Here is a 22,948-nt window from a genome sequence, read left to right as displayed (position 1 = left end):
GCAGAACAAAATAATTCATGCATGGGTTGTCATGCCTAGTTGCACAACTTTTTTAAAGTCTGTCTTATATTTATTCTAAGGGAACTTTAAAAATACTTGTTCTTATTACATATGCAATTATGGAATACCTTTTCTGAAATTCACTAAGATCTTAGTCTCCAGCATATAGTTTTATAAAGTCTCATATAAACAGCAATTTCTGTTAATATGTAAAATTAGATCATTTAAATTTGAGTGTTCTGATATTCTTGCAAATGTAAAAAATACCCGATTTAGTTTCCTTATAGCAGTTAATTACTCTTTATATTTCAACCTGCCTAATTAACCCTTTCTAGTAACTGATCTTATGGTTGGATTGCCTTTAAAACTGTCACTTGCTTTTATTAATTTCTCTTAATTTTAAAGATATTTGTGTTAGCGTTTTCATTTCTGCTTTGAAATGAAAGTAATGACAGTTTTAAAATCAACATATTTTCTTTTTTCTACTCAAGCATATCTAAACTGTATTTTAAGAGCAGGATGTACTAGAATTACACAAGGTATTACTGACCCTTATAGCATAAGAGTAGTGTGTAAATCAATGTGTCATTCATAAGTCTTTTAGACCAACAACCAATGAGAACAATTTTTGATTAATGGTTTGGAGTTCTTTTAATCTCTGAACTCTCATCACATCATCCCAACTAAAACCTGTAGGAATACTCCCATTGTCCTCAGTGGGCTATTGTCTAGGAGTCACTACTGCTTGAAGAACAAAGGGTACTGGAAAACAGACAAGCTGACACAAAGGAAACGTAAATGTGAATATAGATCGACATCAACATCTAAATGTTGAGAACTGCCTGTTCTCACAACCCTAAGTGATGGTCTGTGTGAGGGAGGTCCATGATGGACCCTTTGCTGGCTAAGGCCGAGCTGACCAGCAACAGTGGTAGTGCCTCTGTGGTAACATACGTTAGAAGAGGGGGAAAGTTACATGAGAGAACAACTCTGCAGACACCAGGTCAGTGCAGAAGGAGGCAGGAGCAGCTCCAGGTGCTGGAGCAGAGATTCCCCTGCAGCCCATAGTGAAGCCCCTGGTGAGGCGGGCTGTGCCCCTCAGCCCAGGGAGGTCCATGGTGGAGCAGACACCCACCTGTAGCCCGTGGAGAATTCCACATCAGAGCAGCTGGATGCCTGAAGAAGGCTGTGACCTTGCAGAGAGCCTGTGAACCTCTGGAGAGAGAGAAGCCCACACTGGAGCGGGTTTGCTGGAGGACCTTTTGACCCAGTGAGGGACTTACACTGGAGCAGTCTGTTCCTGAAGGACTCTGGGTAAAGGACCCACGCTGGAGCAGTTCATAAAGAACTGCAGCCCATAAGAAAGATTCATGCTGGAGAAGTTCATGGAGAACTGTCTCCTGTGGAAGAGACCCCCCGCTGGAGCAGGGAAAGAGTGTGAGGAGTCCCCCCTGCGGAAGAAGGAGCAGCAGAAACAACTACAGCAAAACTGGCTGCAACCCCCATACCCTGTTGCCCTACTCTACTGAGGGGGACGAGGTAGAGAAATTAGAAGTAAAGTTAAGCCCAGGAAGAAGGGAGGGGTGGGGGGAAGGTCTTTTTAAGATTTGATTTTATTTCTTATTATTTTACTCTTATTTGATGGGGAAAATAATTTAATTTATTACCAAAGTTGAGTCTGTTTTGCCCATGACATGATTGGTGAATGATTTCTCCCTGTCCTTATCTCAACCCATGAACTTTTTGCTATATTTTTCTCTCCCCTGTCCAGCTGAGGAAGAGGAGTGATAGAGCGTCTTTGGTGAGCACCTGGCATCTAGCCAGGATCAACCACAAACATCATGCATGCCACCTTGTCTTTTAGAGAGGAACTCTGAAAGTACGAATATTAGTAAAAACCAGCCCAAGTTTCTCTTTAGAAACAAATTGTTGAATGAAGAATGTATTACTTATTAGCAGTACAGGAATAGGTTCACTTTTCTAAGGTTTCTAGGTAAAGCCTTGAGTTAGTGTGTTCACTGGTTTGAAGAAACTGTTTGTAGTCCCTCCTTGATTCTCCAAGAACAGTTGTCAGCAGCTCAAATAATAACAAAAACTGTTTACAAGGACAAAGTTCTCACACAGGTGTGTTGAAGTACTGATCTATACACATGGACTTAGTTGTGTTTGTTACTCAAACCAGTTTGCCTAAAAGCTAACTATTTCTTAAAAGAAAAAGAAACATTGTTTTATAATGCAGTGAGCATTTACTGTCTGTTAAGTTTCAGCAGTGAATTTATAGAATATATTTCATCAATGTGGAATCTGGCAAAGATATCAATCCCTTTTGATACAGTTTCTCATGAAACAAAGTCCAGGCATAAAACAATTCTTTGAAGTGATATAACATCATAAAGTAATTGTCTGAAGTAATTACTGCTGAATTTTGAAGCAGTGTTCTTAGGTTTAATTTGGAAGTTTCTGTGTACAGTTTTAATGGAGCTGAAGATGATCAAGGTCAATATTCAGCTAACCAGCATTCAGTTAGGCATTAACTCATTTTTATTAAACAGTTTAGATAAAGTTCATTTCATAATGACTGTAGTTCCAAAGTCCCTGACTAAACTGTATGGTATCTTAGCCACAAAAAAGAATTAATTAAAATTTGAAAAGTTTCATCTATAAAGCCATTCTCTCCTTTTTTGAGCAGAGCATTTGCACACAGATTTCTGCAATTTGCTCCTGTGAAGTTTCATGCTACAGTTCTAAAGAATCTGTATGCATAATTTACTATGTGAATGAAAGTCCTTAGAGTTTTAAAGCATTTTGCTAATTATTTACTTTTATATAGATGTAGCAGTCTTACAATTACTTGTAATATACACCACAAATATTTAGCCACTGGCTTTGGTCATGTTTTACAAACAGGGCATCAGTTCAGTTACATGCTTCTGGTTTAGTTCTGGTTTAAGTTCACCTGTAACTGATTCTGATGTTAATTCTGAATCAAATCTGGTTAGATTGTTTGAGCAGTTTAAAGCTATGGCTCAAATTCAGATCCCATTTGAAAAATACAGTGGTTCACACACTCCTTTGTTTTGATTTGACACCCTGCTCATAGCACAGAGCTGAATTAATTTAACAGTAAAATATCAGTTATAAGCAAAATAGAGAGCAAAATAATTTTTGATCTAATGGCATTTACTTGCAATTATATATAGTTATCCTGTATTCTCAAATTGGGAAATATTTAAAGCATCCATGCATAATATATTTGTATAGGCAGGCATGTTGTATGATGTGTGTGTGTGATATAGGTATATATATGGTTATGTCTGTCTAAATGTGTTAAAACAAAAATGTTGTGGAGTATTTGGAAATGACACTTAAGTGAAAAGGGTATTGTATCTGAAATATAGATCTAAAATAATCTTATGAGAAAATATATGTTATATTGACAAAAACAAAAAGTAATTCCTGTCTAACAATAGCTTTGTTTCCTTTATTGCCTATTTGAAGACTGGTGTTAAATACTACACATAGAAAAGTTGGCAAGTTTTACAGAGAAGTGTAAACTCTGGTATAAGCATACAAACTGTAACTCAGGGCTGAAACAGAAGTGAGCATCAAGCTAAATATGAAGTAGCAAGGTAATTAAAACCAATTGCAGATAATTTTGCCTTTTTTTCTTTTTCAGATATGCGTACTACTATTCTGCAATAGCAGCTGGTGTTCTTGTTGCTGCTTATATCCAAACTTCATTTTGGACCATAGCAGCAGGCCGGCAAATAAAAAAAATTAGAAAAATTTTTTTTCATGCAATTATGAGACAGGAAATTGGATGGTTTGATGTAAATGATGTAGGAGAACTTAATACTCGTCTTCTAGAGTAAGTATACTATGCCTTTCCCAGTATTATTGTACTTTATTAAGTGTGTATGACTTAACATTTTTTAAATTTTATTTTAAAATTGAATTATTTAATTGTGAAATGAAATTTCACTATGAAATTAAATTGAATTATTTCATTGTCAAATGAAGTTTTTGAGTTTTCTTATGGAGAGTCTCAGAGACTGAACTTCTAATACTTCTGACACTGGACTGTCACGGGGGTATCAGAAAAGCATTTTGATAAGTTCCCTTGAACTCTGAGGATGAATAAAGCGCAGCCTTTAAGATTATCCCCAGGAAAACACAGTTCATTTCTGTGCACACTGAGAACTGAATTAAGTGCCGAGTGACCCCAGCGGTGTGAATAACTTTAACTGCATGATAAGCTATTCCTTTCTCTTTGTCTACATTAAAGGCTTTATCTTTCCTTTCCAGATATCCCACAGTTTCCAAACAGACCAAAAATTTGGAATTAACAAAGTGAAAGTAACTTTAAACTGTAGGTAGAATTTCAGTCTTTTCTGGCAAGAACAGCTTCATAACATTACATTTTCACAAGAAATATGAAAATTTCCTTGACCACACTTTATAGCACTTTATCTTGAAGAAAATTGTTGTCTGGAAGTAATTAATAATAAAGATTGTCCTCTACACAGATGACCATGTAACAAAACTGAAAAAGTTTCTTGTGCTTTCTACATTTTCCTTCCTGTCTGGATGCAATTTGTTTTTCAGTGATGTCTCCAAGATTAATGAAGGAATAGGTGACAAAATTGGATTGCTTGTTCAAGCAATAACAACATTTGTAACAGGATTTATTGTTGGCCTCATAAGAGGATGGAAATTAACCCTTGTAATACTAGCGGTCAGTCCTGTCCTGGGACTTTCAGCAGCCATCTGGGCAAAAGTAAGTTAACATATATGCAGTGTCAGGTTTTACATTAATGAGTGATAATGAAATAAACTATGTATCTGTAATTCGTACTGTTAGAATGTATTGCTTAGAACAATTATAGCTTTGAACAACATCTATGTACATAAGCTTTTAGATGAACTGTACATAAGTACCCTCATGTAGTTTGAATATTATAATTCCCACAGATCGGACAGACTTGTTTGATTTGAAGTGGTTTCTGCCAATATAGCATACTTCTATATAGAAAAGGAAGCAAGATACATGAGTAGAATCCATGTATTATTGGATTCTAATAATATTGGATTAGAATCCATGTATTATTGGATTCTAATAAACATTTCTAGTCTGAAACTGTTAACCTTCATCCACTTGAGTACTTATTCTGTTGAAAGGAATAATTACACCTCCTGAAAAATAAGTGAACAAATTAGACCAAGTCTTAGTCTTAGACACAGAGCTCCTTTTCAGAGTTGTTAACAGATTTGGTAAGACGTTTTAGACCAGGGGTCTTCAAACTACAGCCCGTGGGCCAGATACGACCCCCCAGGGTCCTCAATCCGGCCCCCGGTATTTACAGACACCCACCCCCCCCACCGGGCATTGGGGGGGGAAACCAAGCAGCTGCAGATGGCTGCCTGCCACTGCATCCGTGCGCCGGCCCCCTGGTTAAAGAGTTTGAGGACCCCTGGTTTAGATAGACATAAGTGAGAGAAGTACTAAATTACCATGGGATTGGAGCGATTTACATTTGCTGTTTGGAAGCCTTCAGATTTTTATAGTGTGTTTTCCCTTGTATTTCGAAGATCATATAAGCCTTCTCTGCCTGGAGTGAGTGTATCTCAAAAAGGGTAGGAGTAGAGAAGCATGTGCTACATATGTCTGCTGGCTAAGAGTCTTCATGGAATGTGGCCAATTAATGTAAACTATCGAGCCCACTGGCTAAGGTAGACAGAGATGAGAATGAGCTGAGATTTGCTTGAGGAGAATCACACCAGCTCAGTATGGATAGTCATCTAATCTCATGCACGGGATGAAAGCAGAGTGAAAAATTCAGCCCTTAGTTGTTGAGAATGGGTGATGTTAAATTAGTTGATTGAATTAATAATGTAATTATTAATTAATTAATTAATTAAAAAGGATTTTGATATTGAACATTCTGCACTCATATGTAATATAATCAAAAGGCTTCATAATGGAAGGAAGTTAACTTGATAAAAACCATTATGAAGTGCTTGAGCTCATTGTGGTTTTTAAGTCAAAATATTTGATCCTGTATTAGGTTCTCTCTGCTTTCACTGACAAAGAACAAGCTGCATATGCAAAAGCAGGTGCTGTTGCAGAGGAAGTTCTGGCAGCAGTCCGTACTGTAATAGCTTTTGGAGGACAGGCAAAAGAAATTAAAAGGTAAGAGCAATGTTTGCTTTCATCAGCTGATTTGAAAGTACTCTCTTCAGATGCTTTGAAATTTCCTTGTATCTACTGTTGAAAGTCTGTCAAAACAAGCAAGTCTTGTGCTTCCTGCATTTTGAGGTAATAGGAAGTGGTCTTTACAGGCTATTGTAACTTTCCCTAGATGTTGAAAGACAAGTAGTTATTTTTCTAGAAAGTGACAAAAGAAGTTGATAAATTGTCTCTGCTCTGAAACCATACAAACCACTTTAAACATCACACGGTGAGAGCTTTAGACAAAAAAAAAAAAAGGCCCTCCCATGAGAAGAGGTGATGGTATCCTTTATAATCTGATTATTCAGTAGTTGTTGTAAAGGTACTAATAAATACTATCTCTATTTCCACTATATTGTAAAACATGATTCTTGTGACATATTTTAACCTTTTGTCTTAAGCTATTATAATCTCAAAACCTGTCGTGAATGGTTCGCAATAAAAGTTCACTGGCCTGCAGGTTATTTAAGGAACTTGAATGCCAGTCCCCGAACTATGATGCCCTTTTCTTTTCTATATACCAGGTTGACTGATGTTGGCTTTTTTAGGTGTGCCTGACTACCAGGCTTACCTTTGTACATTCTTAGGGTTATATATTTTATATAACTTGTACTAAGTGAATGTTCTTTTTATAATTCATCCACAGAATTTTTGGTGCTGTGTGCCATGGTACAAATCTGAGTCTATTTTGAACTTCTTTCTTCCAGATACCGTAAAAATTTAGAAGATGCTAAGCGGATTGGAATAAAAAAGGCTATTACAGCTAATATTTCTATAGGTGCTGCTTTCTTACTAATATATGCATCGTATGCACTGGCCTTCTGGTATGGAACTACCTTGGTCTTAACTGATGATTACACTATTGGCAATGTTCTCACAGTAAGTATTAAAGACTAAGTTCCCAATTATAGTAAAAAATACTAAAGAAAATACATTAAGGTGTATATCAGGAACTTATTTGAGTTTAGTAAGAATTCTATGCCAAAATCAGCAAAATAACATCCCTTCTTAACAAAAATATTCTTACCTCAAAAGTCTACATGCTGTTTCTATAGTATCTCAAAATCTACATCAAGACAAATAAAATATATTATTTTCAACTATTTCTGCATCTTTTCTGAGTTCCGTAAGATCAGACTCATATAGAAACCCTTCAATCAAAAACTGACCTACAGTACCCTTCCTACTTGCTATTTGTTTTCAGTTTTGTAAGGCTGAATATATTTTCAGGATGCAGAAGCAAATACTTTTTCTTTCAGCTGTTTTGTGGTATAAGTAGATAATTCTATTGATGATTTTCTTATATTTTGCACCATAAGAGCTTGGAATCACAGTATTTTTAGAAATCGAGGGGGAGAAAAATATACTAGAAAATATGTAACCATCTAACCAAAGGAAGAAAACCATAACTCCTAAATCAAAGCTGAAATTCTTCTCTTGTTGCAGCAACCATTCTAATTTTGTATGAAATATCAAAGAAATATGGTAAGAATAATAACTGTTAACCTTGATGAAACCCAGTTAGGAGACCATATGTACATATTTGTCTTCTTTAAACTACCTGTTCTGTTTCATTTATGAATCACTGTAGTCTGTGAAAAATCACTCTGATATGTGTTACTGGCTCTTCTGAACCTGCCTTTTTTTTTTTTTTTTTTTTTTTTTTTTTAAGGCAGGCTGGCATACAAAACATCTATGAGGTTCATGCCCTTTTGTGTAATTTTTTTCAGTTCAAAGTATTTGCAATTTCTGTTGTCTAAGCTGTAGTTCATTGAAATGGTGTTTTTATAACATGAACGGGAGAATGTTGCCTTATTAGGTATCACAGTTGTGAATGAGCACTGTTGGAGAAAAGATAATGGGTTTGATGGACCTTTGGTCTGATGTACCGGCTGTTATTATGATCTTTGAGCAGTGTGGTTTTATTACTTTTGTTTTGATACTAGCTGAAAGCAATAAACTATGCTTCTCTGAGAAAATAACCTAATTTTTCTTTTTCTGTTTTTTTTTTTTTTTCTTGTTTGCTTGCACTCAGTCTCATTCCAGAAGAGGGACCCTTTATTGGTGATGGACATTTGGATTTGTATACTTCTATTTCACTGTCACTTGGAAAGCAGAATAGTGATTTGCATATCTGTCCTTGTTCCAATGCAAAATATGCAATATACTTTCTGGTCTTTGGAACATCTATTGCCAAATGATGAATTAGTGCAATAAATCTTGAGACATCAAGTGTAATTATACAATTTTTGACACAGGTTTTGCAGATCTGAGTCACTTTTTTACTTATCAGTATGTTTGCAACATTAACATTGTGCAGGAACTCAGTTCTCAGCTGAATCTCAGAAAATCCTTTTCTTAATGTTACTCTATGTTTAAGAGAGGCCCTTCAATTCTAAATTCCTTAAATTTCCATTAACAGGCATGGAGCCTCCTGATCCAAAGATATCTAATGTAAATAAATAAATGTAATTCTCTGCTTAAATGAAAATTGATATATGTCACCATGAACATTTTTTCCAGGTCTTTTTCTCTGTATTGATCGGAGCTTTCAGTATTGGACAAACTGCTCCAAGCATAGAAGCATTTGCTAGTGCAAGAGGAGCTGCCTATGCAATCTTTAATATCATAGACAATGTGAGTATCTTTGCCCTCATTCATGTCAAAACTAAGAGACCCTTCTTTTTTAAGTACAGGCACTATTTATAGATACGAAATTAGTAAGAGTAAATAACAGTGTATGAAATAAGCAGAAATAGAACAATAGAAGTAGATAAAATGTGTTATTATAAATGAGTTCCTCTTTGACTTCTAGACTTATCAGTCCTTGCTTCAAAGGTAAAAGTACTGGATCTCTGAATTACTTGGAGTTGGAAGTATCCTCTAATGTTATTATCATGAAAGGCATGTCTATGGTGCTATATAGATATGTGATTGCAGCTAGTGTAGGTTTAATATATCATTGGCACCTCGATTAGTGTGAGTGTTGGCAAATCAATAAAAAACAACCTGGTAACTTGGATATGTACTTCAATTGCCCAGAGAGTCTGAAATCAGGGATCTGTGATTTTACTAGCTGATGAAGCTCTCTAAAATACAATTGCATATTTTGGATTATTGTTAAGACATGCTTCAAGTTCTAGACCCAGCCTAGATGGAATGAAAGAATAGTGACAGTTTAAGACCTTTGTTTCTGCTTAATGGTCAGTGGATTGGCTCTTTCTCACCCAAATTGTTTCAGCAGAAAGGGCAAAGCTATAAATGAACAGCATATATGAACAGCTCATTAAAGATGATCTGTTCAGGTTAATCATCAGGCAGTGAAATGAATCTCAAATTATGGCTAGCTGTGGATCGAGTCTTGAAGACAACATACTAAATTCATGCAAAAGCTTAAATGGACAAGTTATAAAATATTCTTGCATGAGCAGATGATCAATATAGTAATGAAGCAGCAAAACATGCAATTTACATGTTTCAGAAATCTCACCTAAATTGCTTTACAATTACATTTAATATCTCTGCAGAATAATGGTGCATTCTAGGACTCATTTACAAAAAAAAAAATAATCATTGGGAAATAACTTTGAGTGTTTTTTATATTTTATTTTGCACAGGAACCTCAAATTGACAATTATTCAGAGACAGGTCACAAACCAGACCAAATAAAAGGAAACCTGGAATTCCAAAATGTTTACTTCAATTATCCATCCAGACCAGATGTTGAGGTACTGTAAATGAAACTTGCTACATATTACAGTTAAACGTGAATCATTTGTTAGGAAAACAAAGTCACATAAACAAAATTTTGTTGAAAATATAACAATTCCAAGTTGATTCTCTAATTTATATAAAATTACTTTGCTATCACAGTGATTTTGTCTAGAATTATTTACACCTTAGCTGAACGTGTTAAGTTTTCTGAAGTTTTCTGTGTAAAACTATAGTCAGTGTGGTTATGAAATGAAACATAAAGATTTATTGCTGTCAGAATCTAAATTTATGCATCTAACCCAAGTGTTTGTGTGTAGTAATAATAATAAGATAGTGGGTTTCAAAAGTGCCTGCATTGCAGCTCTGTTAAGACTATATCTCAACCAGTTAAAGAAACCAGATCCATCAAGGATGTATTATATATGGAATATAGATCAGAATCTATATTTGTCTGTCTAGACAGAGAAAAAGTTTGTTTTTTAAAGCACTGTCATAAGTCCAGAGTCTTAATTCAGTGGAGGTGAAAGACATTTGAATGATTTATGAAAATATTTTCATGAAGAGTATCTTTGTACTATGTAACCAATTCGTTCCCTACCTTGAAGGAAAATCACTGACCTTGATCAGGGGATCTTTCTTACTTTTGATTAGCAGAAAGGAAAGACACAGAGCTTTCTTTTTAAGCCATTTTTACTCATACATATGTCAAATATTTTAGCTTTTCCTTCTATCAAGAAAGGGATTTAAGTGAATGTGCCTCACTTTTCTTCATATAGAAATATAAATGGAAAGACAACTATTGATCTCAATGGACTATTTTATAAGTTCATGCAGGTACAATACAAACGGAGATTTCTCCCCCATGATTTCAGAGATGAATGTAGGAAGTTAAGGGTACACCAAACATTTAGTAAGTATTTCATAAATTATAGTAAAGACAAAAATGAGGAGGTGAAATAAGCAGAAATTAACTATGATGAGTTAAATTTAATCTACATGATTTTTAAGTTAACTCTTCTTCTCAACAGGATTAAGGGCAGGAAGGTAACTGACAGACATGATGAAGACTGCAAGTTACTTCCTATCTCACTAAATTGATTTATTTGCTGTCCTCAATCTCTCTTCTGTTTGCTTTAAGTTGTTAGAAACAGCAGTGATCCACAGGTTTTAGGTCAATTTCTATTTGCATTATTATTATCTTTACTATTAACTTTATATATAATAATTGTATAAATAACAAGTATTTAATATAGATATAGAAATAATTTTACAAACAATAATAAATAATGATATAAAGAATATAAATATAATATAAATATTTATATATTTATTATTATCTAGTATTATATTGTATTATTGTTACCTTTATTTACGTTTCATTTGAGTTGTTTTATACATGGTCTATAGACTAAATTATATATGGCATTATGACCAGAAGATTAAATGAGGCTGCTTAATACATTTTCAGTTTTTATTACAGATGTTGGACTTCTTGTTTTAATCTATAAATATTATAGCAAAATAAGACTTCCTAAAAGTTGTGATTTATCTATGCCTTTTTTTCCTAAACAGTCAGATATATTTCACTTGTAAAGCACACTAATATTGGTACTAAGGGTGAAGGGGCAGTGGTAGTGCTAAGGGTAGAAATTTAGTAAGAAAGAGAAGGTAACAAAGCCACTGGGCTGCAAAGTATTGAGAAGTACATCGATGCATGGCAGTATGTTTAGAATGGAAAAATGCACTTAGCCACAATGCAGGTGTCAGCATTCAGGTATGCATAGTTCATTGTAGCCTAGTCCTACTAGAAGACTAATTAGCCAAAAATAATGTTTTTGCCCATTTCAATAATCAATTCCAACCACAGAGGTTATGCAAAGTAATGAAAGCTGTAGAGAGTCCGGTACAACTTTTGTCATTTAAAGTAGAAACAAACCCACTTTATTCCTTTTTTTCCTATTTTTGTATCTTCTCACTAATCAGGTGAGCAGGTTAAGTAGGAAGATGGGCAAAATCAAATATACATGGCATGCACATGCAAACCGACTGTTCTCCAGCCCCACTACACAGCTCAATACCAGTTATATTTGTGGAAATAAAATGAAAGAGCAATTACATGGCACCAGAGACCTACATTGACCCTTGTAAGAGGCCCAGGGAAGACAAAACTTTGTTATCTTCCATGGTTGTGAAATGCTATGTTTTATGCTGACTAATACAAAAAGCTTATATATCATGTAATGAAATGTTACCATTCAAAAGTCCCACCAGCAATTCCAATCAGAAGGGAAAAGTTAAGGTTACCTCAAGTTTACTAAAATTATTTTCCCTCCAAAACAATGTAGAGTATATTCTGCCACTTTTAACTGTGACAATAGTAATTTCTGTAATTTGCATTAAATTGTACATTAAAGAAAAAGGTGAAGCAACATAATACAGAAATATTGCATCATATTGTTTCTATATTATATTTTAGTTATGGGTAGTAATCATATTCTGTCATATAAACAGGCTCATGATATGGGTAATTGTGAACTGTGTTGTATAATACATTGATATGGGACCAATTGTGGTGTAAATGTGAAGAACATTAAGCTGAAATCATTAGTTATGCAAAATTTAAACTCACGTGTTTATAAATCTTATTTTATACCAGATTCTGCTATAAATATGGAGGATTTTTTACTGAAACTCTAAAGAGTACTTCAAATTTACACTGATGTTTTTATATACTGTTATGTTTTGGGTCACATTTCTTACATGCACAGGTACTGAAGGGCTTGAATCTCAAGGTTAGTTGTGGCCAGACAGTGGCCCTGGTTGGTGGCAGTGGCTGTGGGAAAAGTACAACTGTTCAGCTCATCCAGAGATTTTACGATCCCAAGGAAGGCACGGTAAGGTACCTCAAGCGAGAGGACGGCTCTGTGTCGTTGCAAGTCTAGTTCTGGCCTCGCCGGCCTTGTTCCAATGACATGGTACAGTCTCCCCTAAGAAGGCATGTGCCAGCCTGGGGAGAGAGGTTCCTTGACCAAAACACTGAAGTAAATTTTTGTCTGCTGCTTTTTGTTTAGGTTACCATTGACGGGCAGGATATTAAGACCATAAACGTAAGATTTCTGCGGGAGATCATTGGTGTGGTGAATCAGGAGCCCGTGCTATTTGCTACTACCATTGCAGAAAACATTCGCTATGGCCGTGAGGATGTCACCATGGAAGAGATTGAGAAAGCTACCAAGGAAGCCAATGCTTTTGACTTCATCATGAAGCTACCCGACGTAAGCAAACCAGCTGTCCTGCTGAAATAATTTCTCCTAAAGCTTCTTGTGCCAAATAGTTCCTTAGAAGGGATTCTGGTAAACAGAGGATGCTATGCCTGGAGCTGTGAATATGCAGAGCTTCCTTGTAACTTTTTGGAAGAATGCCAGTTTTAAATCTTTAGGTCATGACTTGGTGGGCATTTGAAGAACCGTTAGAATTCCAGGGACACAAATGATTTGGCAGGTATATCCAAGCAGGTGTTTTAGAGGAAGGAGAAGATGCTGCTGGGGCTGCTGATCCTGATGTGCCCTTTCTTTACGCTGCCTTTCTTTGGCGAAAGGACTGTGCCACTGAGTATTATTCCAACATAAATGTGTGTGGTTGTCTTGTAGAAGTTTGAAACCGTGGTTGGAGACAGAGGGGCACAGCTGAGCGGGGGCCAGAAACAAAGAATAGCAATTGCCCGAGCTCTGGTTCGCAATCCTAAAATTCTTCTGCTTGATGAGGCAACATCAGCTTTGGATACTGAGAGTGAATCAGTTGTGCAGGCAGCACTGGACAAGGTCAGTAGTGTTCTAAAATGAAGCAGGTAAGCAGGAGCTTAATATCTACTTTTTTCCAGACATTTGTTGAAAGAGCTGTCAGTAATTGAGACCCTTAAAACACAAAAGGTAAACTTGGATTTAGCAAATACTCTCCGTACAGAGATTTTTTGAGATCCTGCAGGTATTACAGAGAGGAATTTGTTTCAAGTGAGAAGATGGAATTATATTTTCTGCATTATGAAGCTGAAATAACATTGTCTTGGTGTAAATACCACCCTCTACAATTATGTGTCTTACTGACATGTATTTCTGTGAGTTACCTACTTAATTAATGTGTGTCGAAGCCTGACAGACAAGGTAAGCGCTACCAGCGTGTTCCTAAGTTATTGTAGCAGTGAGTTGGCAGGAAACACTCCCAGGAAACATTTGTTCTAGTTAACATGAATACTTCTAGGTGCTTGGCTTGTTCTTAATGGAGAGCTGTTTCAGTAATGACAGCTGAACCCTGGTGCAGCTCAGGAGTCTCTGTATTCATACTGGGGCTGTATCTCCAAATGGTATTCTGAATTTATTCAGTTGGATTCTGCTGGAGTACTGTAATGCTTCCTGCTGCTGTTGGACAGAGAAAGACAGTTTGAGGAGAATTATTAATGGAAACACATTTAATAGAGAAGTTATTTGTCTAGCTTTTATTGGTCACATTAGCTTATAAATTTTGATCCTTATAAAGCTTTGTAGAAGACCTAGGGACTCACAGAATCATAAAATGGTTTGGCTTGGAAGGGAACTTTAAAGATCATCTAGTTGAACCCCTCTGCCATGGGCAGGGACACCTTCCACTAGACCAAGTTGCTCAAAGCCCCATCCAGCCTGGCCTTGAACACTTCCAATGATGGAGAATCCACAGCTTGTCTGGGCAATCTGTTCCAGCATCTCACCATCCTCGTAAAAAATTTCTTCCTTATAGCCAATCTAAATCTACCCTCGTTCAGTTTAAAAGCATTGCTCCTTGACCTGTCACTACAGGCCCTGGTAAAAAGTCTCTTTCTTACAAGCCCCCTTTATATACTGAAAGGCCACAATATGGTTTCCATGGAGCCTTCTCCAGGCTGAACAGCCCCTCAGGCTTTCTTCATAGGAGAGGTCTTTCAGCCCTCTGATCATTTTTGTGGCCCCCCCTCAGGACGCACTCTAACGGGTCCATGTCTGTCTTGCACTGGATGCAGTACACCACGTAGGGTCTCACCAGAGTGGAGTAGAGGGGCAGAATCCCCTCCCTCAGCCTGCTGGTCACACTTCTTTTTATGAAGTGCAGGATACCATTGACTTTCTGGGCTGAAAGTGCACGTTGCTGGCTTATGTCCAATTTTTCTTCCACCAGCATTCCCAAGCCCTTCTCTGCAGGCCTGCTCTCAATCCATTCATCCTCCAGTCCATATTAATATTGAGGATTGTCCTGAACCAGGTGCAGGGCCTTGCACTTGGTCTTTTTCAACTTCATGAGGTTCAAGTGGGCCCACTCCTCAAGCTTGTTAAAGTCCCTCTGGATGCCTTCAAATTCCTCCCCTCAAATGAATCAACCACACACCACTCAGCTTGGTGCCATCTGCAGACTTGCCAAGTGTGCAGTCAATCCCGTTTGTCTCCATCAATGATGAAGAAATTTAATATTAGGCGTCCCAGTATGGACCCTTGAGGGACATCACTGAAGATGAACTCCATCCAGGTTCCAACAAAATTCCACTGCTTGGGATCATTACTTCAATTATTTAAAAGTTGCTTGATCTCTTTAGTACAGTCTAGTAATTAAAATGGCCAGCTGTGAGATTTGATACATTATGTGCAACAGGCTTATAAATATCCAAATATAGGTAGGTAGTTGAAATGTATTTCACATGGAATTGTAGAGAACTTTGTTTTCAGTGAAGCTACTTGAGTCAGCAATGATTTAGAGCTTAATGCAATGAAATTTTTTAAAATGTCACTGTGAAATATTTTCTAATGCCTCTGAATAAAAATATCCTTCACAGATTTTAAGTTTTAAATGCACAACTATGGGCTTAAACATAAAACCTTCTAGAATTTTTAAAATATTAAGGTTTGTAACATTGTAACATTCTAAAATTCTAATTATTGATAATTTTGTTTAGATATTTGTGATCAAAATTTGATGGGTTTATGTCCCACAGTGAAAGATTGTGTCTAATATTAATTTTCAAACTAAACATTATATTTCTGTTTTAAGGTACTAGTTGAAATCTGGTTTTAAATTTATTTTTTTTAGTTTTACTTTTCTGTGAACCATTTTAATGTTTCCCTTAGGTCTTATTCAAGTCTAATATGAAGATGAACAATTTTTGAATATACTTAGAAATTTTTATATTATATATTGTCATTTCTAGGCAAGGGAAGGACGCACCACGGTTGTAGTAGCTCATCGACTGTCAACAGTCCGAAATGCAGATCTTATAGCTGTGTTTGAAGGTGGAGTTATCACAGAACAAGGAAATCATTTTAAATTGCTTGAGAGAAAGGGAATCTACTACAAACTTGTTAACATGCAGGTACTTTTTCCTTGCTAGCTGTTGCCTCATTTTCTTTTTTCTATTCCATGCACATAGTTATTGTATACTATCAGAAGTATGAGGAATTCTGCAGCATATTTTTTTAACAGCAAAAAGATATGTACTTTAAAAGGAAAGCAGTAATTTGAGAGAGAACACCATTGGTTTTGATACCAGACCTATTTAAATGCAGGATAGTACATTTTTAATCCTCTAGGAATTTAAACTTAAAAGATTATTTTGTATTTTCCTTTTATGCAGTTAATGTAAGGCAACTGCCTATGGTAGTCTGCTATTCCATTGCTTGTTCTTAGTCTATAATAAAAGGTAAAATACAGGAGCTGGTACTGGAGGAATAGAGCATCCATATTTTAAGCTGTTTAGTTATAGTCCTTCATATGGAATTCCTTCCTAAAGAAGAAAAAGAAGTGGAGGAACAGGAGAAGAATAATCCCAGCTATGCTGAGTGCAAAAATATGTACACTTTTAAAGTTTTGTAACCAAAGTCAAAGAGATTGGAAATTAATATAAATACCAAAAACTTGTTAGTTATTATATGAAGAACAAAATACTTTGATACTTCCCAGTGTCCCATGTGATATAGCCGAGCTTCATTGTCACCTGTGTCACTGGTGTTGTACTGCATAACTGCAATGCCCGTTAAAGAAACTGAAACTGCTATCTTAGTATGTCAGACTGAAAAAAAAGTTTAAAAGGCCAGTTAAAACATATCTTCATAAAATAACTATAAGAATGCATTTGATCACCTTAGATTACTTTGTATTCAAGCAAATGTGATAATGGGAAAAATTAGGAAATGGAAACAAAGTAATAACAGGAAAAAAAAGGAAAGAAAGCAAAAAAAATACTTTAGTGGTAGTACAAAAAGCAGTAAGAGATAAAAACTGACTGGAAAAAAAGAAAAACAAGTTGAAGGCAACTTTGAATACAGTTACTATTAAATACCTCAGTGGTGGTTAGACATTTATTTATTCTGTCAAACTGACTGGCAAAACTACCACCAAAAGTTGGGCTCTTTTCCAGACTGTTCAGATTTTTCAGTCAACATCTCTTTTTGACTTGTTCAATCCTGAACTTCCTTATTACATTTAAAGTAAATTGTTAAGTGTTCTGTACTGAAGAGAGGTAATTTTTTCTCACTTCATGAATAAACAATATATCCACTGAGAACACATTCAAAGAGATCCCAAGATGAATGCAAATGGTTTACACTCAATTTAAAACTCTGTTAGGAGTTAATTCACAAAAAAAGAGCAGCTACTTCCACTCACCTGACATCCACTTACGAGCTGGGATAATCTTATATATGGATCAAGCTCTGAAGATAGAGGTCTATTCAAATATAATACAGATTTTTATATCTGCTTTGTAGTATTATATATTGTTTTCCCCATATCTCTTTCCACTGAAACAGTCAAAATTACTTTTGCTTTAATAACCTTTACTTTGATAATGCTGAAAGTTCAAAGTAATATATGCATAATTAATATTAGCATCATGTTCTTCCCTCTTTTAGGCAATAGAAGCTGAAGTTCCACTATCAGAAAAAGATCAGAATGCACTTAGTGCCAAAACAAGTGAATCAGAATCAGAATTTGAAGAATCCTTAACAAAAGGATTGAGAAGACGATCAACTCGGAGAAGCATGAAAAAGCCAGGAGCACAAAATGATGATCCTGGTGAGAAAACAAGTTCACTTGTAAGTATCTTTGTAGAGCTGTTAGTGAACTTTAGATATATTCTAACAGGTCTCTTTGTTCCTTGTATTAAAAAAAAAACAAACAAGAAACGTACAGTTAATTATTCATGTTATTAAAAAATATACATTTGACTTCTCCTGAGTGATTCTAGGAGTAGGAAATTGACTATTAATCTCTCTTTTTCTCCACATTTCTCCAAATACATCCATGTTTGTCCTAACAGAATTCCCATTTTTCAGGATGAGGAATTACCTTCAGCTCCATTTCTGAAAATTATGAAGTTGAACAAAACTGAATGGCCATACTTTGTAGCTGGAACTTTCTGTGCAATTATCAATGGAGCTTTACAACCTGCATTTGCAATCATATTTTCAGAAATTATAGGGGTAAGTTTGAATAAATTAATCCAAAATACTATAAACCCCACAAAATTTATTTCTAATAAAACCAGATCTTAATTAATCACTGCATAATGAAGCTAAGGAGTGGATGAAGCACTATTACAAAAATCTGAAGAATTATGTGAAATTTACAGAACCCTAAAAATCTTGCTACAACCTGAAATTTGCTTGTTATATAATATGTAACATATGCTCGAATTTTGCATGAGTGAAAATTACTACTAAACGTAGTTATTGAGAAAGATGGAAGTGTTTTAGATAATTAGTTGATTTTAAAAGGTTGTTTTAAATATTATTTTATAGATTTTTTCAGAAACTGACAAGAACGTTTTAAGAGAAAAAAGCAACTTATATTCAGTGCTGTTTTTAGTACTTGGGATCATTTCCTTTTTTACTTTCTTTTTTCAGGTATGTTTTCTTATTTTATCTTTATTATAATTGTTTGTCATGTTTTAGAAATTAGATCTAAAATATACTAAAAATTTGTACCTTCTTAATATGTCTCCAACTCAAACCAGGACCCACATTTGCCATTCTAGGTGTCCTTGTACTGAACTGAATCTTTTTTGACCTAGAGCTTCTCAGGTGTTAGAGACCTTCCAACCTATTCTGATCGCTTAACTTTAGAACTTCCCCTCTTCTTCACCAAACACATCTCAGCAGGAAACTGGGTTCTCTCACTCTTTTTTTCCATTTCCACCTAAGAGCCAACCTCTCCAGCCTTTACATTATACTGCTCCCTTCTCACCCTCAAGCCTTCCTATTTGAATCTGTTAGTAACTGCAAATCTACTGGTCTCTGCCTTAGCTCTGAAATTTTTCACTCCCTTAACCCCTTCGTCATTCAAGTCTTATGTGAATCCCCCCGAAAGATTCCCAGGCCCAGGTCATCAAGCAACACCCATCATGGTGATACTCAGCTTCTCCTGCTCAAATACTAATGGCTGAACAGTAATACTTCATCCCCTGCTCTCACTGATCTTTATAGCCATCTCAGCTTTTTAAAAAAGAAGTATTTTAGCTTTACGCTAATTCTTAGACATACCTAATTGCCACAACACTGCCACAGTTCAGAAAAAAAAGGTAGTAATCATACAGGTGCAAAGTTTGGCATTTTAATATTTTCATATATAGTCTGGTTTATAATTTCTGAATATGTCTGTATAGTTTTATCCATTAAATGAGCCTACACAGTGAAATACTAAAGTGCCCTTGAGATGGCAGTAGAAACAGTCTCTTGAAAAAACCTTTTGGTTTATTTATGGTTTTGTCTCATTGCACATGCATGCAAGAAGGCCTTGAGTATAGAAGACCGAGTTATAGATGGCTATAACGGATTTGCTCAATTTATAGATGGTCATATAAGAGTTCATTGAGATATAACACCCCCAGATTAGTAAGAATGAAAATAGTGCCCATTCTCTGATGTTATTCTGTGATTTTTTTCAAAGTCACATATGCAAATTTACACATAAAATTACACGTGCAAATTTACAGACAGTATAGGAGCACAGCAAAGATAATGATCACAGTTAATGGAGAAATATTTGCTGATTGGAATAAGCCATAATAATTTTTCTTAGTATCACATAGTACAGTTACATCTGTGGTTTGTATTTTAAGAGTATTCAATTTCATAAATGTAGATTCCAAACAACTAATATTTGTAATCACATAAAAATGGTAGCAAGCTAAACAAAGCTAATTACAAACACTGGTGTAATACTAAAATGTAGGAAGAGTGTTATCTTCCCAAAAATGTAACCACCGTATTCCTTTTTTTGTATCTTGTTAAATTAATTCACATAGCTGGTTAGAAGTGTGTTCAATTCATTATAAAACATCACTCATGTATTACTGTTGATAGTTATGTTAGGATCCCAGGGAAGAAATCTTAATTCCATTTGGGTCAATGGGAAATTTGTGTTTCACTTCAACGAACCCCGATTGCCTTACGAAGTCTTTAACCTAAAAGCCACTTGTTTAAATCTGACTTAGGTCAACTCAGATAAAAATGAAGTCAAAGGGTTCATTAGTGATTTTTTTCCTTTAAGCATGCTGATGAAGCAGTGCTGGGAAATACTGTTATGCTCTCTGTATTTTTTTTGAGAAATAATACTGAATGTCTGTACTGTGAACCTACTGGAATTTGTGAATATTAAACTTGATTTTCCATTTGCTTCATGCAATTAGAACTGCAATATTTCATATTTTGACATTGTAGAGACAATGTATCTAAAGTATTTATTGAATAAACACAATCTAACAGTATGCTAAAAATTTCACCTTTTCTCAAATAGGGTTTCACATTTGGGAAAGCTGGAGAAATTCTTACAATGAGGCTTCGATTCATGGCATTTAAAGCAATGCTTAGACAGGTAAAGAGAAATATTCTTATTTCCATGGTTTTAAAAATAATGATATAGGTATCATAAAATAACCACATTCTACATTTATGATATTATGACTTGTCTACAGAGAAGATTCTTTAAATCAGTCCAGAAACCAATTTAGTTAGTTACATGTGGTTAAGCGAAGTATCCTGAGAGAGAGTCTTAAATCAATACAAAAGCTTTTTACGCGCTCCTTGCAAGGACACCCAAGTTACTATGGTCTGGCAAGTTGATGTGCACCAGTAGTATTCCATTATGTGTTCATTTGCCTGCTTTTCTTTCCTGGTGCCCTTTCTTCCCTAAAGAAATGCAATGCAGTGCAGCTTACATTGTAACGCTTACTTCAGATGTCTGATTTAAAGTGTAATATGTACAGGTACATTTTTATTTATTTATTGAAGATCTCTTTCAAATAGTTCCCAAATCTATAATTGTTGTTCATTAATACAATAGTGAGATTGTATACTTAAATCTAAAGCCACTTTCAGAGAATTAAAATATAAATATTTCATAATGTTTTTAAGTAATTCATGTAGTTATCTAAATTGGCCTTAATCTTGTACAATTTCAGGATCAGTATTTTAGATTTTCAAATACACACTATAATATTTCTGGGGGTTTGTGTCTTGCACATAAAGCTACATGTAGACACAGAATTTGATTCTTGTGAACAAGACTATTTGCAATGTGGACAGAAAGCTGTTGTAGTCTGAAATCTATGATTTATAGATCAGCCTCACTGAAAATCTAATGAAAGAGCAATCTTACAACTGACTCAATTCACAAATGCCTGTAATACATTATCAGGTCTTCATTCAATGCATATTACACATGAAAATTTATATCAGATATTTGGTCACATGATGAATAAATTATAAACGGTGTACCTGACTCCAACTCTGACTTTGATCAAACAGACCAGTTTATTTGGGGTTTTTGTTGGGTTTTTTGTTGGGATCTCACAGCTTCCAAATAAGCCTCTTCAATCTGGGAAAGAGCAAAGCAATGAATTGGGAATTTTTACCCTGAAAATGCTTTACACTACATTCGGCCCCAAACAGCTTTGCAGTTGTGAAGGAGTGTGACTGAAGAGATGTCTCCTTCAAGGAGATGCAGTTTCAGCAGGGGAAGGGGAGGGTAAATTTTGGGTTTGGAAATCTCCCAGGCTGCTCTCCTTTTTCAGCAGTGACAAGGTACACATCAGATCATCCACAAGCATACGCTTTTTTTTTTTCTAAAAAATATTCATTGTGCAATTAAGAAATTAGATTTTATTAAATACGCAGAACTGATGTGCTGCCAAATACAGTCTTCTGACACTGAACTCGGTTATACTAGGCAAACACTTTTACTTTGCGGTTTGAATGAAATGTCCAAAAACTGGTCCTAAGAAAGATGCTTCTTATTGTAGGACATGGGCTGGTTTGATAATCCTAAAAATAGCACTGGAGCATTAACTACAAGACTTGCTAATGATGCCTCACAAGTGAAAGGAGTAAGTAAAATTTTGTTTTGGAATTTTTGTATTTGGGTTAGCATGTAATAAAGTTGCAGCTTGGGTTTGACTGGTTAGATAACAGTCTCTTGACTTTGACAACTAAAAATTGCTATAAAATGATAGCTGCTTTAGAATGCACTGATGTGTTTTATAACAATGATGGTAATATATGTTTACAAAATAATTACCAAGTTGACATTTTTTTAAAAGTTTAATGTTTCAGGGTCTTCATTATTAAACAAATACATTGGGAATCTCTATATCTAAGAAGTCTGTTTAGAGATACTTTATTTACCTAAATATATGTATCTAAATTTGTTCAGTTTATGACCTTCTACTCTTTTTGGATTATACAGATTCCTTATATGAAAAAAAATTAGATATAGTAGCAATAAACTTCCTTTTCCATGTTACTTTTTGGAGATTCTTTAGAAGTAATTTGTGAACTTTCAGGAGTCTGTAATATTTAGGCTACAGAGCACTGAATTTAATTATTCACGTATGCTTAAGTAAATTTTTGCTGCTACATGAAGTTATGTGGTTTTTTCTGAACTGAGCAGTTCTGTAGTATCTTTGGCTTTATTTCCATAGTAGAAGTTAAAATTTCATTTTCTTCTTTGTTAGGC

The 22,948-nt window shown here is 35.2% G+C and overlaps 1 protein-coding gene across 5 annotated transcripts in view; it reads left to right on the top strand.

Annotated features, from left to right (window-relative positions):
• LOC102049734 (ATP-dependent translocase ABCB1) overlaps window positions 1-22,948 on the top strand; it is a 53,574-nt gene that overhangs the window by 15,801 nt on the left and 14,825 nt on the right. For all 5 annotated transcript variants that reach the window (XR_008731957.1, XM_055708570.1, XM_055708569.1 and 2 more), the window contains 15 exons: window positions 3,677-3,868; window positions 4,606-4,777; window positions 6,066-6,190; window positions 6,937-7,108; window positions 8,753-8,866; window positions 9,847-9,957; window positions 12,712-12,837; window positions 13,015-13,218; window positions 13,594-13,764; window positions 16,149-16,310; window positions 17,848-18,030; window positions 18,271-18,417; window positions 18,736-18,840; window positions 20,732-20,809; window positions 22,236-22,319. Coding sequence is in view for 4 of the 5 variants with exons in the window: in XM_055708570.1 (XP_055564545.1) it covers window positions 3,677-3,868; window positions 4,606-4,777; window positions 6,066-6,190; window positions 6,937-7,108; window positions 8,753-8,866; window positions 9,847-9,957; window positions 12,712-12,837; window positions 13,015-13,218; window positions 13,594-13,764; window positions 16,149-16,310; window positions 17,848-18,030; window positions 18,271-18,417; window positions 18,736-18,840; window positions 20,732-20,809; window positions 22,236-22,319 (2,146 nt within the window). In the remaining variant the exon portion in view is untranslated. The remainder of the gene's footprint in view (window positions 1-3,676; window positions 3,869-4,605; window positions 4,778-6,065; window positions 6,191-6,936; window positions 7,109-8,752; window positions 8,867-9,846; window positions 9,958-12,711; window positions 12,838-13,014; window positions 13,219-13,593; window positions 13,765-16,148; window positions 16,311-17,847; window positions 18,031-18,270; window positions 18,418-18,735; window positions 18,841-20,731; window positions 20,810-22,235; window positions 22,320-22,948) is intronic.

Source organism: Falco cherrug, chromosome 4, assembly GCF_023634085.1.
Source record: "Falco cherrug isolate bFalChe1 chromosome 4, bFalChe1.pri, whole genome shotgun sequence".
Classification (NCBI taxonomy): Eukaryota; Metazoa; Chordata; class Aves; order Falconiformes; family Falconidae; genus Falco; species Falco cherrug.
The sequence above is the reverse complement of the archived record's forward strand: the minus strand, read 5'-3'. Positions and strand labels throughout refer to the sequence as shown.